The following is a 16,230-nucleotide window of genomic DNA, read 5'->3' on the forward strand; positions in this document are numbered from 1 at the left end:
CATCACAAATTAGTACCCAGTGCAAGTTAAGGGCATTTTTAGAAAAATGTTTAAATAAGGAGAACCCATTATTTAGTGCAGTGGTTTTGTGGTCAGTAGTTATCAACTTGTTCCTTACTATGATCAACTCCAATCTGACTCGTAAATGAATACGTGTACACAGTAACAAATGGCATCCATAGGAATTGTATACTTGTTATAAGAAAGAGCTTTTTGGGTTCAGAATGCAAATATACAGGTCACTAATTAAATTTTTCATTGTCAAAGTCATCCAACCTGGGCATTTACAATTACCATAAGTTGTTATTCTTTTAATATACAATTTTCAACACCTCAAATAAGTAGCAAACAATACATTAGATGATGCTCTATAATAAAAATTGAAGCTTTGAATTTCAACATCCATTTTGATGTTTGTGAAGTGACATATTGAGGTAAGTAATATATTTCTGGCATCACTGAAGATTTAAAAATACATTCTAGATAGATGTTACACACAGTTACGTGCATACTGTAACTGTCCTGTGGTCAGCTCACACAAAACAATGCAAAAAGCATAGACATCTGACTGAAAGGAACAAGATAAGAATCTTTCATTCTTATAATTATATTTATATAGAGTTTGAGAAAAACTGGTGCTACTAATTTATTCTTCTGAATTCCTCAGCAGAAAGATGGTTTAAAGCACTAAAACATAAATATGAACACTGTTATATTATTCAATTCACCAAATGCCACAAAAGTATATTACTTTTGGGGAATTCCACCCCTCATGAGTAGCCCTAAACCAGTGATATTTGCTAGAAAAATAGTGAGGCCCAGTTGAAATATTAGAAATTTTGACTGGGTCACAAACAGAATTTGAAAAACACCTACAAACTCTGTACAATTGAGGAATGTTTATTGAAGCTGAAGACAATCACAATGAACAACATAGTTAGTTATCACCATTAGATTCCAACAAGGAACATAGGGCCGCAATCGCTTGCGGATTTTTCAACAGGTATTTAAGTGAGTAGGTTCTTAGTCCACTGCACCGAGCCGTCCCTAATTTAGTAGTGTAAGAATAGAGGGAAGGCAGCTAGTCATCACCACCCACCGCCAACTCTTGGGCTACTCTTTTACCAACGAATAGTGGGATTGACCGTTACATTATAACACCCCCATGGCTGGGAGGGCGAGCATGTTTGGCGCGACACGGGCGCGAACCCGCAACCCTCGGATTACGAGTCGCACGCCTTACGCGCTTGGCCATGCCAGGCCAATCAACAACATAGGTAACTCTAAATCAGCTGTGATACACATTCATCTTGAATTTTGCCTTTTCAAAAAACTGATGGTATTTTTGTTTGTTACAGGCAGTAACAATTTACAATCTGTACTAAAAACATGACTACAGCTGATTTAATTCTCTTCAAAACATTTCAAATTATTAACAGTTTATAGATTATAGTTCATTAACAAAGCAGTTTAGAATACAATACATTTTATTAACTTTTTTCCTTAAAAAACTTGCTGATTAAAAAACATTGCCTACGTGTTGCAATTAGAATGATCCTTGCAGAAAAATATGTTCATTGTGCAGCAAGGCTAAAAAGTACTGATCTGTTAAAGAAATAGAGGTCAACATACTGAACAAGAATTACAAAAAAACAACTCTTACATATAACAATCATTCAAAAACAATAGCAACTGAATTATGGACTAGCACAAAGTTTGTTTTAACTTTTACATAAATGTACACAATTGCCCATCTGCACATTTCCCACCACAGGCATCATAATTTGGTTCCTAGCCTTGTTAATTTCACAGACATACTGCTGTCCTGTACAACTATAATAAAAGTTTGGTAAGGCTGCCATTCAGATAATGTAAACTGATGATGTTTCTTTCAGAACATTGCATGTAGTCATCCAAAATCCTGTGCTGATAGACAGAATAGAGGGAAGGGAGTTAGTTGACAGTCACCACCACCAACTCTTAGATTACTCTCATGTAGTTGAATGGCAAGATTTGATCATCACTCTTATATCACACCCACAGCCCTAAAGTGTGAAGCATGAAACACTTTACATATTGTACTTGGATTCACAGCCCACACACATATGTACCCCAGGTGGGAGGATCTCTTAATAAAATAAAAATAACACACCTGATCTTTATTGTTAATACGTGCATATGGTAACTGTCCTGTGGTCAGCTCGTACAAAACAATGCCAAAAGCGTAGACATCTGACTGAAAGGAATAAGGATGAGGATCTTTCATTCTTATAACTTCTGGAGCCTAAAAATATATTAAATATAAATTAGATTCAATCTTTTCTTGAAGTATGAACATCTAGTACTTTAATATTAAACTAAGATAGTGTGACTTTTCTAAAGTGGCAGTTACTTAAACTGTTAAATAGTTTTCTTCTAGAGTATGGTTTTATTATAAGGCTAAAACATTCTTTATTGTTACTCTTTAAGTACTATGTATTACAAATGTAACCTTCTCCTGATAGAGCTGTCTTGCTGATCTTTACCATAACTCTAATTTGTAAATGACCCATACCCAACTGACAAGAAATTACACCACACTTGTGCAAATTAATTAAAAAAAGATAGAAATAAAACGCAAAAAAATGAAAAAATTGTAATTTTCCGAGAATCCCAAATCTCACAAATTAACACGATACGACTGCCTTTATTTTTCAGAAGATCATTAATCTGCTTCTGCATCGAGTCCACGAGTTGACTGCAATCTTTACTAATTTTTGGATCACAGTACCACACCTCAATTAGCTTATCTTTTGTAGTACAGTCTTTTCCCTGAAGTCTTTATTTACAAATTGCCCAAAGATTTTCAATAGGATTTTAGTCTGGGGAGTTTCCAGGCCAGTCCAGCACCTTTATTTGCATTGTAGTCATAAAATTCTTCACAAGTTTTTATGTGTGGCACAGAGCCATATCTTCTGAAAAATGCCAGATCCATCTGGAAATCTCTTTTTCAATTCTGGAACGACTCTTCTCTGCAAAACTTCGATGTACTGTGGTCCTGGCATCATACCTTCTAGAATATGTAAGCCTCTGACGCCATAGTAGCTGAAAAAGCCCCAAAACATCTTCTTCAAGGGATGTTTTACGAACTGATTGATGTTAGATTCTCAAAGTTTCTCACCTGGAGATCTACAAACATGCAGACTTCTTTGACCTTGTACGAAGAAATAAGTCTTGTCACTGAAAACACCTTCCTCCATTGTTTTTTGACTGGTCTCCTTGCCCTTCTAATGCAATTTCGAATGACATAATATTCCTTAAAATTTCGTCATATATCCCAAAAATAGATGGACCATACTGCAAAACACAGCTAATGACACTGTCTGTATAAAAAAATGGCTATTAAAGGAAATCAGCAGGTCCAGCAAGCCTACAGCAGCTGCCATGCTGAAAATATTGTAAAATGACCATTTGTTTCAATTAATTTGCACAAGGGTATACACTTCACACCACAACTGTCTCTTCCATATCCAAACTTGCCTGATAAGTCATGGGATTTGATTAAAGGTCTCACTGGCACAAGTTATGGCAGATATAGTGGAATGACATACTGTTATACAATCTTACTTTCACCCTTTAGCTCGTAGAAGTTATAAGTTCTATCATGGAGTTACTGCACACATGCAAAACATAAGTATATAACAAGCAACATATTTTTAAGGTAGGGATCATGAAACAGTGGAAAACTGCTTACATTTTAACGTTTCTTTTTATATAATAACTACTGAAATAAGTGCTTATGAAATCATGTACAACCTAACTTCCTGAATGACTAAATACAACTAGTGAGGTAAATAATGTATTTCTGGTATTGAAGAAATACACCAAATTTATGTATTATTTTCACTACCTGTAAAAATAATGTAAGAGATTAGTAGTTAGTTGGCACTTAGTGATATGTTTTCTGTCACTTATCTGACTAATAAATTTTGCACAATACTTCTGGACTAGTAGAAAAAATAAATAAATAAACCTTACTAAGTGCCAGTAAAATTGCTAACCAAGGATGTTTTTAGTTATCAGTTAGAATGTTAATAGCACTTGTATGATTTATTATAACCTATGGTAGACTTCAAAAAACTGTTTAAAAATTCACATATGTTATTTATACACTAAACTTTTTTTTCTTGAATTGGAAGCTTGGTAACACATACCTTGACAAAAAGATTCATTAATCCCTGGTAACTTTAACTTTATAAAAGAATTGAACAAGATATAGCCTATAAAAAACTATCCAATAAAGGAGGGTGAAGTTGTTTTTCCATGTAAAATGCTTGAATAGAAGAAGGTAAACATACCATCCACAGTATTGATCCAGTTGGTTGGTTGAACTGTTCTGACCCACTCCACCTAGTTTTCACAGTAGCCAGACCAAAATCTCCTATCTTCACTGTCCAGTCTTCATGAAGAAAGATATCTAAAGCAGAGTTAACAAGTAACAGCATCCCTCATATGATAGAAACATAAAATTCATGCCTTTAGAACTGGCAAGGTAAATAAATTACTACAAACCTCATGGAAGTAGCACTTCTTTCTTTTATCAGCTTAATTCATGTTTTCTTTGATACATTGTTCAGGTAAAGCATTCATGATGAAACTTTGTAGAATGAACAGCAACTACCTGTTGTGAAAACACAAATGTAGAGGATGACATTTCAAAAGTCTTGTGCCTTTCGTTTTCAGGTCAGTGTATGTGTAGATATTGTCGGTCTTTTATAGTGTCCTGGTGGATTGTGGAGAGTATTATGATTGGTTGGATTATAACCATTTCTAATTGGAGGAGAGATTTCCTGTAGATTCATCCAATGGCAGCCACAGGTTACTTACCTCAAATCCAAAATCTCTGTTTAGTGAAGGTTTAATAGTGTTAATATAAAATGATTCTTTGATTTTTTTTGTCTTCCAGAATTTGTCTCCATCAATGATTCGAGTTTTCTCCCAGTTTATTCTGTGTCCAGTTGATGTGGCGTGCTCTGCAATGGCTGAATTTTGTGTTTTCAAGAGAGAAGAAAACATTTGCGATAAGACATCCATCGAAACAGAACACCCAAAGATCATAGAGTTTTAAACAGAATGGTTACCTCTCCTCCTCCATCAAAAACTCCTTGAAGAAGACCATGACAGAAATAAAAGATCAAAAATCTACTACCACCATTTACCTACCATACCTGCAACATTTCAGTGAAAAACTCAAATGCATAGCCAAAAAATTCAACAGAGAAGTCTGGTGGAAATCCTACAATACCTTAAGGTCCATTTTGGTAAAAAAACAAACCGCAACCTACCAAAAAGAGTCTCAAAAACGTCATCTATGAAATTCTGTGTTCCTGCAACTATATATACATTGGAGAAACAAGAAGAAAACTTGTGAAAAAATAAAAGAACATAGAGATAGTACAAAACTCATGAAAACACAAAATTTAGCCATTGCAGAACATGCCACATCAACTGGACACAGAATAAACTGGGAGAAAACTAGAATCATTGATACAAACAAATTCTGGAAGACAAGAAAAATCAAAGAATCATTTTATATTAACACTATTAAACCTTCACTAAACAGAGATTCTGGATTAGAGGTGAGTAACCTGTGGCTGTCATTTGTTAAATCTACAGGAAATCTCTCCTCCAATCAGAAACCGTGATAATCCAACCAATCATAACACGCTCTCCACAATCCACCAGGACACTATAAAAGACCGACAATACCTACACACACACACTGACCTGAAGACAAAAGGCAGGAGACTTTCGAAACGTTATCCTCTATGCTTGTGTCTCCTCAACAGGCAGTTGCCATCCCTTCTACAAAGTTTCATTAATTCACGTTATTTTTAAATATAATTTTTGATAATGCATGTTACAGTATATTTTGATTAAACAATGTAGTTTGAAGTACAAGTGATTAGTGTATGTATGGTGTTTTGATTTTTTTTCTGCTCATCACAATGAATCTATATTTATAGAGTTTGAGAAAAAGGTAACACCGATGCTACTAATTTATTCTTCTGAATTCCTCAGCATAATGGTTGTTTAAAGCACTAAAACATGAATATAAACCCTGTTATATTAATCAATTCACCAAATGTCATTGAAGTATACTAGTTTTGGGGAATTCCATCCCTCATCAATAGCCCTAGACCAGTGGTATTCACTAAAAAATAGTGAGGCCCAACTGGGATGTTAGAAAATTTGACTGAGCCACATACAGAATTTATAAAAGACTTACAAATTCTCTGCAATTGATTTCTTTAGAAAAGTGTCTTGGTATGCAAAAATTGAAATAATTATAAAAGATAAGCACTGATTACAGTTCCAGTTCAAGTTATATATAAAACCACTAGGCAAAACAAGGCTTCAAAAGTTTTATTAGTTAGTTAGTTATTGTAGTTTAACCAAAAACTTACTACATTAAGCATTTTATTATGAATGTTGTTAATATATGCATCAGTTCTCTTTTAAAACCTAACCCATGCTCTATCTTGCTAATAGAGATGGCACAATTAAATAAAGTGAATTGTTTACATAACAAAGTATAGTATCTTACATTTATACATGCTCACTGGTTTTTATATGGAAAACAATAAATTATTAAATATTGTAATATGTTTGCATCAAAAATACTATTAAAGTAAGACAATCAAACAGAAGGTAATTTACACTTCTTTTTGCTGTTTCAGAATGTTTGTTATGAAAAATTAAGCACTGTAAAAACTTTTATTCAAGAGGAATATGACAATGACTTGTTTAATACTGAATCTTTTGCAAATTAACAGAAATAGAAAATCTGTTTTTAGGTTAGATTTTAAAGTGTTATGAAAAAAATCATAAAAATTAAGTAATGTTTTTTATGGCAGGTTTTAAATAATAGAAAAGAGGCTAGATAAAAAAAATTCTCTTGATTCACTTTGAATATTAATGATGTGAACAAAATGCATTATCATTTTAATGTGTTGTAAATATTTTTCCTACATATAAATAGTGCTAGAATCAATCAAACGAAGGTCATGGATATAAACAAAAAAGGATACTATTTGACTTGAGGTCTCGATGAATGATGTTTTTGGCATGAAGATAGCTAGAAAAACAAAATACAGATTATTATCATTATTGAAAGGTCTGGAATAAGTCCACCTTACTCTAACAAACACAGATGTTCCAAAATTGTTTTAAACAAATCATTCCCTGATATTGCACCAACCATGCTCTCAAAGTTTAAGAAACCTTTCTGACAAGAATATTGTAAAGGTTAAATAATCTGCATTGAGATCCTCAACAGAACTGATGAAAGCCTTGGTAAAGAGACTGTCTTCTTGTTATTCACCTCATAACTTGAAGCATGTGGAGCCTATATAATTCACTCTGCCAAAAAAATCTCAAATGCAAAATAAATAAAGTAATAGTTCCATAAAACTTAAAACTGAATTAATATTTAGTTCTAACATCATGAACTATATATTTACATTAGTTATCCTGTGGTAACAAAAAAAAAAAGAATTATGTTATATTTTAGACCAAGAAACTTAATTCATGACAAACTCAGAAAGAAAATTCAGTGTATACAAGGAGTAGCTATTACATTAAAGTCTCATCAATTTTACAACAGTTGGACTTAGTTTTAGGAATTTTTGGCTGAAATATCTGGTATATTACCAAAACCACATTAATTTTATCAGAAAGAAAAACTAAAGAATCTTTAATCATTTCTCTGCAGTAGTTGTTACTAAATATTTTCCCCAGTGTCTGATATTGATGTCACCATCAATGTAAAATATAACTGTTGTGCTCATATAATAACAATGCTTCCAAGAAATTCTACATATATCACAAGTTAATACTTACTCCATTCCTTGAGCAGTTTGCCTGGCAATATTGATAAGTTCAAACATTTCAAACTTGGACTCCTGGACATAAAGGTGTTTATACAGACTAGAACCTTCACACCATTGGGTAACTATTGTCAAATGAGGTTTTGAGACACAACCCATAAATAAGAGAATATTCACGTGACGCGTTTTCCTAAAGAATATAACAACAATAAAAATTTCACAACAATCCTCATGGACATCCCCCATAAATTTTATTACTTATACAACATCAGATTTGTGTTCACTTTCCAAAAGTTCACATTATTGTCAATAAACAGCTAACTGGAATGCAATTTTATCATAGATAAAAATGCCATGATTTGAAAGTTCTCCAAAACTTCAGCCTAGTGTGACCACCTCAATTACTAAGATTTCCACTGCAGAACAGGTTATTTGAAGTACTTTTAATCACACAGAACCTTATATTAATTACTGGTAGGATATTTACTGTTCCTTTTAGATAATAGAAATGAAACCAATAGTTCAAAGTTTCAATCAACAAGCACTAAAATAGTCCAGATAAGATTATCCTACCCCTCTATATCCACCCTTGATTCACATATCAGGTACTGTAGATAAACAGTGCCTTAACCAAAGTACCATACTGAGCAAAAATTATGCTACTCAAATTTTGGCAGTATAATATCTAACGACAGAGTTTCTGCTACTTGGTAGCAACTTAACAATGATCAATAGTCAAGAATAAGTATTAAAGTAATAAGTTAAGCAATAACACTGCAGTAGTTAACAACAATTTAGAATAATACTTCACAAACATAGATTGGTTGCACAGCACAGCTCTGTGTAGCACTTGTATGCTGCTGTAATACAATACTTTTGTCCTACTACAGGTAGTTTTATAATTAAATTTAATTGTTCTAGTAAATCAACAGGAAAAATAGTGTTAGTATATTAACTAAATATTTGTTTTATTTCTATCCACAAAAGTTCTGCAAGTAATATAGTCTGCTGTGTATCTTCCCTCAAAGACACAAAAAATTAGGTCAACAGTCAGCAACTTCATTGATGAAAATTAAGATTTCACATTCAAGGAAATCATCAGTTTTAGTTCCAAGACTTGGATACTCAAAAGTAAAATAAATCATTTACACTACAGTTAGAGAATGTTTTGTTTAACATATAATCAGTGTATTACTGGCCTATGCACTATTGCAATTAAGATGACTGGCAATTGGGCCACACCTAGGATCAAGAAATTGATAATGATTCTTATAAAAGTTACAACAAAAACAGTACTGAACAAAAGACAATTTTTGCTTCACAAAAACTGGTAGTCCTACCCTCACCCCAATCATCTTATTTTCTCAGAGGATTTGTACTGATCTCAGAAATGACCCCAGAGCACATATAAAGGTCAAATTTCTGCCAGTAGTTAGAAGATTTTCATTTATATTCTAAATTAATTACAAGCTTTTAAATAAATAAAGTAGAAGAAACTGAACATTTTCTGCAATCTTTATAAAAAATAAATAAACCTCTCATCAAAATAAGATTTTATTAATTCTATATGTTCACAGGTGAAATTAATTGATATTTTCTTACCTCAGGACAGCAACTTCATTTTTAAAGGCTTGAAGCTGTGCTGGAGTAGGATTGGTAACATTCAATTTTTTTAAAGCTACTGGACCTGTTAAAATAAAACAACAATTACTCAAACTTTGAATATTTAAAAATACACTGTTGCTTAAAGATCTAATTTTAAGAGTGAGATCACATGTTATACAATACTTGATAAGGTTTCATCATGTATAGTTTTACACTTACCATGCCAGTGACCCCTATACACAGTTCCAAAAGACCCAGAACCAATCCTTGGACCAGTAAGAATTTCATTAGCTGGGATTTCCCAGTCTTCTATAGACTCCCTAGTTGTTCGCTGCTGTGAATACAGTTTCATATACTTCAATTAGTAATTATAACAGCTTCTACAAACATCTTCACCAATAACATTCTTATACAAATTAATTCTCCCTTTTTTAATTTTCTTCTATAAAAATTAGAAATTATGTCCAACATACCAGCACAATAAATATTTGATAAATTACATAATTTAAATTTAGTGATGTGTAATGGATAAGTCATACTTGTAAAATAAAATCACCATAAACTATTCTACTTATAAACAAAAATAGGTTTTAATTTAAAAGGAAAAAAAACTTGCAATTTTTATTCTCACTAATGAATAACTGTGAGAAAGATAAAACAGATTCTAGTAAGGATAACATTTAGACATTCTGAAAATTCATGAGAGAGAGAAAAAAAGAATGTATCCAGGTAATTAGTTTGATAGCACTAATAAAATCTTTGGGAAATACATACTACTTTTTTAGAACTTTCATCAGCAGACCTTGCTCGAGGTCTCCATGGTTTATGGATGTTGGTCGGGGAACCCTGTGCACTTTGTGTTCTAGTTGGACTGGAACTAGGACTATGATTAGTGGAAGTAGAACTCTGTTGGTAAGGTGCAACCAGAGATCCTGGATCTACATACAATAGTCAAGATTTACTAACAAAAAAACAAAACAAGTACACAACTGATTCTAAGATAATAAAAAATTGGTACAAATATTTATATGAATAGTTGAAATGCAACAACTGCATCACCACAGTCTATATATTCAAACTGATAAATGGTAACATTTATAAATGGTTACTATAGTACTACTAGTTCAGTATAATAATCTATACTACTAGATAAAAGTTATAATTACTAATCAACAAAACTTGTAACTGAAACCCAAAACTTTCTTAAAACACCAAAATATTATAAGAGAAAAACAGCTTCGCACAAGAGCTTTATCAAATCATTTTTACCATTTAATTTTAAATGTAATTTTCTAAATCTAATAATGTATTAATAAGGGGAACAAATTTATATATTTATATATAAGTTTTTTTTTAACACATTAAAATGGAAAGTTGAGAACTTCTGCTTCTCAAAATTTTTCTAAAACAAAATGAGTTGAAGATCTCTCAGTTTTCAATATTATTAAAACAAGTAAAGGAAGGAAAACATTATCTGAAGTCAAACTTACCAACCGATGAATTCTGTGATCGAAGCCTAAGAGCAAACTCCTGTGAAGTAAATTACTTGCCTTAATAAAAAGTGTTATAAACTGACACAATTTCTACAATATCTAAAAACTGTAAAGGCATAATAAAATATCACTCTAGTTATTAATACCCCAATTATTAAGTGTAGGCAAAGTTCAGTTGATGCATAATTCTACATTCCACATAAGTTTAAAAAGAGATAATTAAAGAAGGCATAATGTTGAGTATTCCAAACAACACCAGGGGGAAAAAACATAAAAAAACACTAAAATTCAACCACTTACTACGAGATTTTAAAATATATATTTCATAAATATCTGTAGAAAAGACAATCCTATTTAACCATACATTTTCTAAATATAAATTGATTTGTGTAATAAACTGAAAGTCATATTAAATACTCATTTGAATCACATATAGGAGGAATACACATTATTAACCGAACAGACATACATCAGTCCATTTGACCAATTACGAGCTGGAAAAGGAACCCAGGACCTAGTTCCAAGTTTACCAAGTGTAGTTGCATAAAAATGTGACAAGCTTTTAGTAAAATATAAAAGTCTGTTGTGCAAAAAATCAGATATATTACAACAGTATCTGTATTCTAGATATGTCTGAAAACTAAGAAAGTCTGTCTGACTCAGAGTGTGATAAGTCAGAGGGCAAGGTGATATTCACGTCAAGAATGAAAGTACTTTTGTCCCCCGCCCAGTTCGCATATTGCATTTGCATAAATTCTAGCATCTTCAAAATACATAACTATAGGTTTCTTCACTATCCCTGTATAATGTATTTGATATTTACTCTCCTCTGCCATAAACTGTACTTAGTACTGATTGATATAAAAGTAGATTGGAAAATAAGTTTATTTAACCCTTTGAATACAAACCATTTTTGCATTGTTTTACAAATATTTTCATCCAGCACCTTATAAGCATTAGGATATACAAGTTTTTGCATACCAATGATATATTGCTTAAACTAAATCTTCATGGGGATGGTCTATTGATTGCCTCTATTGGAGACAGACTGTTGATTATAATTCCAAATTTGCTACATGTATCTACACAGAATATGGCATTTACTAAAATATAAAGTCTGATGTTCACAAAACAACTGGAAATGTAACTAAAGTATTTGTATTTGAGATGTGTCTTTGAATTCATGACGTCAGTCTAACATAGTTTATAACCAATCAGAGTGCAAGGTGATGTTCACCCGAAAACTATAAATGCTTTTTTCTGTCATACAGTTTGTGTATTACAGTTGCATAACTCTGACTACCACTGTGCTTGTCATTATCCTTGTACAGTGTAATATGGTATTAACTCTCTTTTACCATGAACTGTCACCAACAGTAGTGTAAGATAATTAACAATTTAACTCTGAGGTCAAATACATAATACCATATTGAATGACACCCTGTAAAAGGTCTGAGATTGCACACTTTGACCTCACTTCCAGCCATGTACATAGGGTTATTAACTTTCTAAATTAATAACTGCTGTTTTTATCCCTGTAACATCAACATATGTATAAATTATTTTGTAAATTTGTAATGTTTTATTATCATTTACCACCTCTATGCAAACATAAAATTCATAATTAAATTCCAAATTTAAAAGTATACAGCATATTTTAATCCAGCATGAATAAAATTAATTCATAATTTAAAACAAAGTGCAGTGCCTAAGCACACAAATTCATTATAAAGTTTGATTGGTTCTGAAAAATATTCAAACTACAACAACACAATATCAGAGGTAAAGCAATTATAAAATTTCAGTCTACAAGAACTGAGTTTCAAGATCTCCTCAAACAGTCGTAAAGTTTGAAATAAGAAACATGACCACAGAATATCTAACTTTGTACTTTAATATGAATTAGCATTTTAGTTCCTCACCTCCAAGGTCATGTCATGATTGACAGTGTTATAACAAACATTGGGAGCAGAAGTGGAGCGCTCTCTCTGACACAATGGGGGTGGGTGGACTCTCGGCACATTTCTAGGCGGGGAAGTTGTCATTGGTTGTCGCATATACCCGTAGTTTGAGGCATAAGGATTGAATGAACCGGAAGAAAAATTTGTTGTCTGTACCATGTTACTACAAGAGTCATTCATTGCTAGGAGCCTGAATAAAAGGTATAAATGAACAATGTATTAGTGCATAAATGGAAACAATATCATTATACAAAATAAATAATGCAAATAAAATTAAACAAACAAAAACAAATCAGTTTCATTCTGTTATGTTTTTTAACAAATAATGACAAATTCACAACTAAAGTTAGTACCTGAAGACCTTTTTTCAATCTGTTGATGTACAATATCTATAATATTGGCTCAATTGTTGCTAAAAAAGTAATTAAATAATCCATATAAAGATAATGTAAAAAACAAGAGGGAATCCTCAATAGCTGTGGCAATTGAAATTCTTTTAAAAAAAGGATTAGGGTAATATGCGAGACCTTTTATTTTTTATTAGCTATACTTTTGTGTGCTAGCAATACCAAACATGGGGCATAAACCTTGTATGATTTTATTACTCTTTGGGATTTCTATCAACCTATTCTCAAATTGAAAGTATTTTCATCAGGATTAGAATAAATTAATTTATAAGACCTTGGTCATGGTCAATACATCAATCAAAATGATTTGATCTCCTGAGTCCAAAACTGTAATTAGATTTCAAATCAGTCAAGTGATTACAGAGCTATAAGCTAAAAGTTTATACTTGAAAAAAACTAAACAAAGAAAACTTGATGACATTCTGTGAGCCACTATGACCAAGCTAAAAAAATGCAATTGTCACAACACACTCTCATGACTTCTAACAACTGAAGACCATAATTACTGAAATAAAAAATACAATAAACTATATTAAAATAATGCGTGAAACAAATTTAAACGTTATAACTCCCTCGTCATAACTTCCAACTGTAGTAAATCAATTAAATATACTGTACTTAATCTCAGAAAGCAAACAATAACAAGAATTACTGTTTATAAATGTTGTCCACTCGTAGAGGTTGACAAAGAGTAGGAACATCTGCTGCACATCTTTGGTGGAACCTGTACCCACAGGTCTGACAGCGAAACCCATGAAACAGAATGCCACGACAACATTCACAAAAGGCTAATGTGAAGAATGTTTTCCTAACCTGTATAAAAGTACAAAAGATGTTGTACCTGTTACTTCAGATTTTGTTTTAATAATTCAAATTTGTTGTGACATATTTGTTTATATTTCAAATGCTAACTTCTAATCCAATGCTTTGGTACTTACAGAAGCACTTGCAAAAATGTTTAATGCTTTTTGTACTTTATTGGGGAGGCACCCATCCATGAAAAACTAAAATGCTCTAGACTTTACCTTGTTTACAGCTGATGGATATCTAGAAAAATGCTGGTTACAGAAATACTTCCTTTATAACAGCACCTCCAACTGATACTTGGAAAAAAAAGAAAATACAACTTGTTTGGTTTTAAGGTAAAAATGTTTTACACAGTTAATAAAAAACTTACAAAATTATGAGAAATACTAGTTGTGATAGGAAATCGTTCTCTAATTTCTACAGTTATTTCTTCTCCTTCTAAAGTTGCTATATCCGTATCCCAGTCTACTTGAACTCTGAAAAAACAAATAAGCAACATTGATTATTTATTATTAAACATTTTATATTCTACATGTATAGTACAATAATAATAATAATTATAATACAATAATCCATTCTTGCTGATGTCATTTTCATTACTATATCCATTTCCTTAAAATAGTCGAAAGTTTAACACTAGCCTTACGAAATGAAAATGTGCTCAATCAGTTTTGTTCTCTGTTCATCCAGCATTCTACCAATTTTATCATATCTATGCAAATTTCAAGTTCAAAAGAGTATCCAACACTTGATAAAATCAATCAATAAAACAACAACTTTACTAAAATGTTCATACCTTGGATTACCTTTGTACACTACACACATATGTGGAGTAAGATGTCTTCTTGTCATGGCTTTTGACAAAGCCTCCTGCACAGTCTGACCTGGCCGAACCTGGAACTACAAAAATATTTATAACACCACTTCAAATTATGTATAACATTTGACAGAAAGTAGAAAAATAAATAAGATTCTCATAAAATAATTCCCACTTAAATAATATTTCTTTTCTTTTAATAATTTATGACTTGGAAGAATCAATACAGTTCATAGTCAAAACTCAAACTAATGTAGATATAATTTAAGGACAACACATGAAACCTTTTTTTAGTCCATCAACATCTGAAGGCAACCAACCCCTATACAAAATTAAAACTGTCTACTCCCCTGCCAAAATTTACATTTGTGTCTTTTACTCTTATAATTCTCATTAAATACTGAAATTTGTTAATGTAGAGAAATGAAAAACCCATTAGTATGACCAAACAATTACTTTGAAAACTTACTGTTGATCTTTGTTTATTAGGAAGAAAGGCTCTGACAACCCTCAAAGGAGATTTTGGTGTTAACCTGGCTATATCCGAAACAGCACCTAAAACAAAGAGGCAAGCACTTCATTCTGTAGATGTTATTCAATGTTAAGCTAAGTGGCTGTAAAGAAATGAACCCTTTACTTCGTAAAAGATTTCAAATCTTTTATTTATTTATCTTTATTTCAATCACTAAATATACATAACTAGAACAAAAACAAACCCTCAGAAAAGTGGATTTTCCTTCTTTAGTTTATTGGGTTTCTTCTCTGATACTAATTCTTTTTCTGCTGATCCTGAGTACTTTGGAATATCATTCATTAATACCATCAGATTACTATATTAATATATGTCATTTCAACAATAAATATAATTACTTGCTAGTACACACTACTGGTGAATTTCAAGCCTGTTTCTCAGGTTTCAATTTTAAAAAAATAAAATAACCTAACAAATAATTATAATAACACATCTAGAAGATTAGATTTTAATGAACTAACATACAATTCTGTCATTCCAACTGATCTACACACATTTTCTTTCAATGCACACATTATTCTAACTGAGTACAATCTCAATTTCATGAAAGCTCAAGTATTGTACATATACACATGTCCATATGATGATGACTACTGAATATTTGGTTTACCAGCTTATTTGAATTTTTCATCAGGCTAAGACAAGCATTTCTAGCATGCAACATCATGAATAAGAATTATTTTTCACAACTTGATTACTTTAAAAATATAGATATACCATGAAGAATACCTCTAACATCT

At 31.8% G+C, this 16,230-nt stretch overlaps 1 protein-coding gene across 7 annotated transcripts in view; it reads right to left on the minus strand.

Moving 5' to 3' along the window:
• LOC143253300 (serine/threonine-protein kinase B-raf-like) overlaps positions 1 to 16,230 on the minus strand; it is a 78,046-nt gene that overhangs the window by 2,381 nt on the left and 59,435 nt on the right. For all 7 annotated transcript variants that reach the window (XM_076506952.1, XM_076506955.1, XM_076506953.1 and 4 more), the window contains 13 exons: positions 15,428 to 15,513; positions 14,938 to 15,041; positions 14,512 to 14,617; positions 13,987 to 14,147; positions 12,889 to 13,117; positions 10,964 to 11,003; positions 10,248 to 10,411; positions 9,693 to 9,807; positions 9,471 to 9,555; positions 7,882 to 8,058; positions 7,071 to 7,117; positions 4,338 to 4,456; positions 2,153 to 2,284 (listed from right to left, as the gene is read on the minus strand). In XM_076506952.1, coding sequence (XP_076363067.1) covers positions 2,153 to 2,284; positions 4,338 to 4,456; positions 7,071 to 7,117; positions 7,882 to 8,058; positions 9,471 to 9,555; positions 9,693 to 9,807; positions 10,248 to 10,411; positions 10,964 to 11,003; positions 12,889 to 13,117; positions 13,987 to 14,147; positions 14,512 to 14,617; positions 14,938 to 15,041; positions 15,428 to 15,513 — 1,565 coding nt within the window. The remainder of the gene's footprint in view (positions 1 to 2,152; positions 2,285 to 4,337; positions 4,457 to 7,070; positions 7,118 to 7,881; positions 8,059 to 9,470; positions 9,556 to 9,692; positions 9,808 to 10,247; positions 10,412 to 10,963; positions 11,004 to 12,888; positions 13,118 to 13,986; positions 14,148 to 14,511; positions 14,618 to 14,937; positions 15,042 to 15,427; positions 15,514 to 16,230) is intronic.

This window comes from Tachypleus tridentatus, chromosome 6, assembly GCF_004210375.1.
Source record: "Tachypleus tridentatus isolate NWPU-2018 chromosome 6, ASM421037v1, whole genome shotgun sequence".
NCBI lineage: Eukaryota > Metazoa > Arthropoda > Merostomata > Xiphosura > Limulidae > Tachypleus > Tachypleus tridentatus.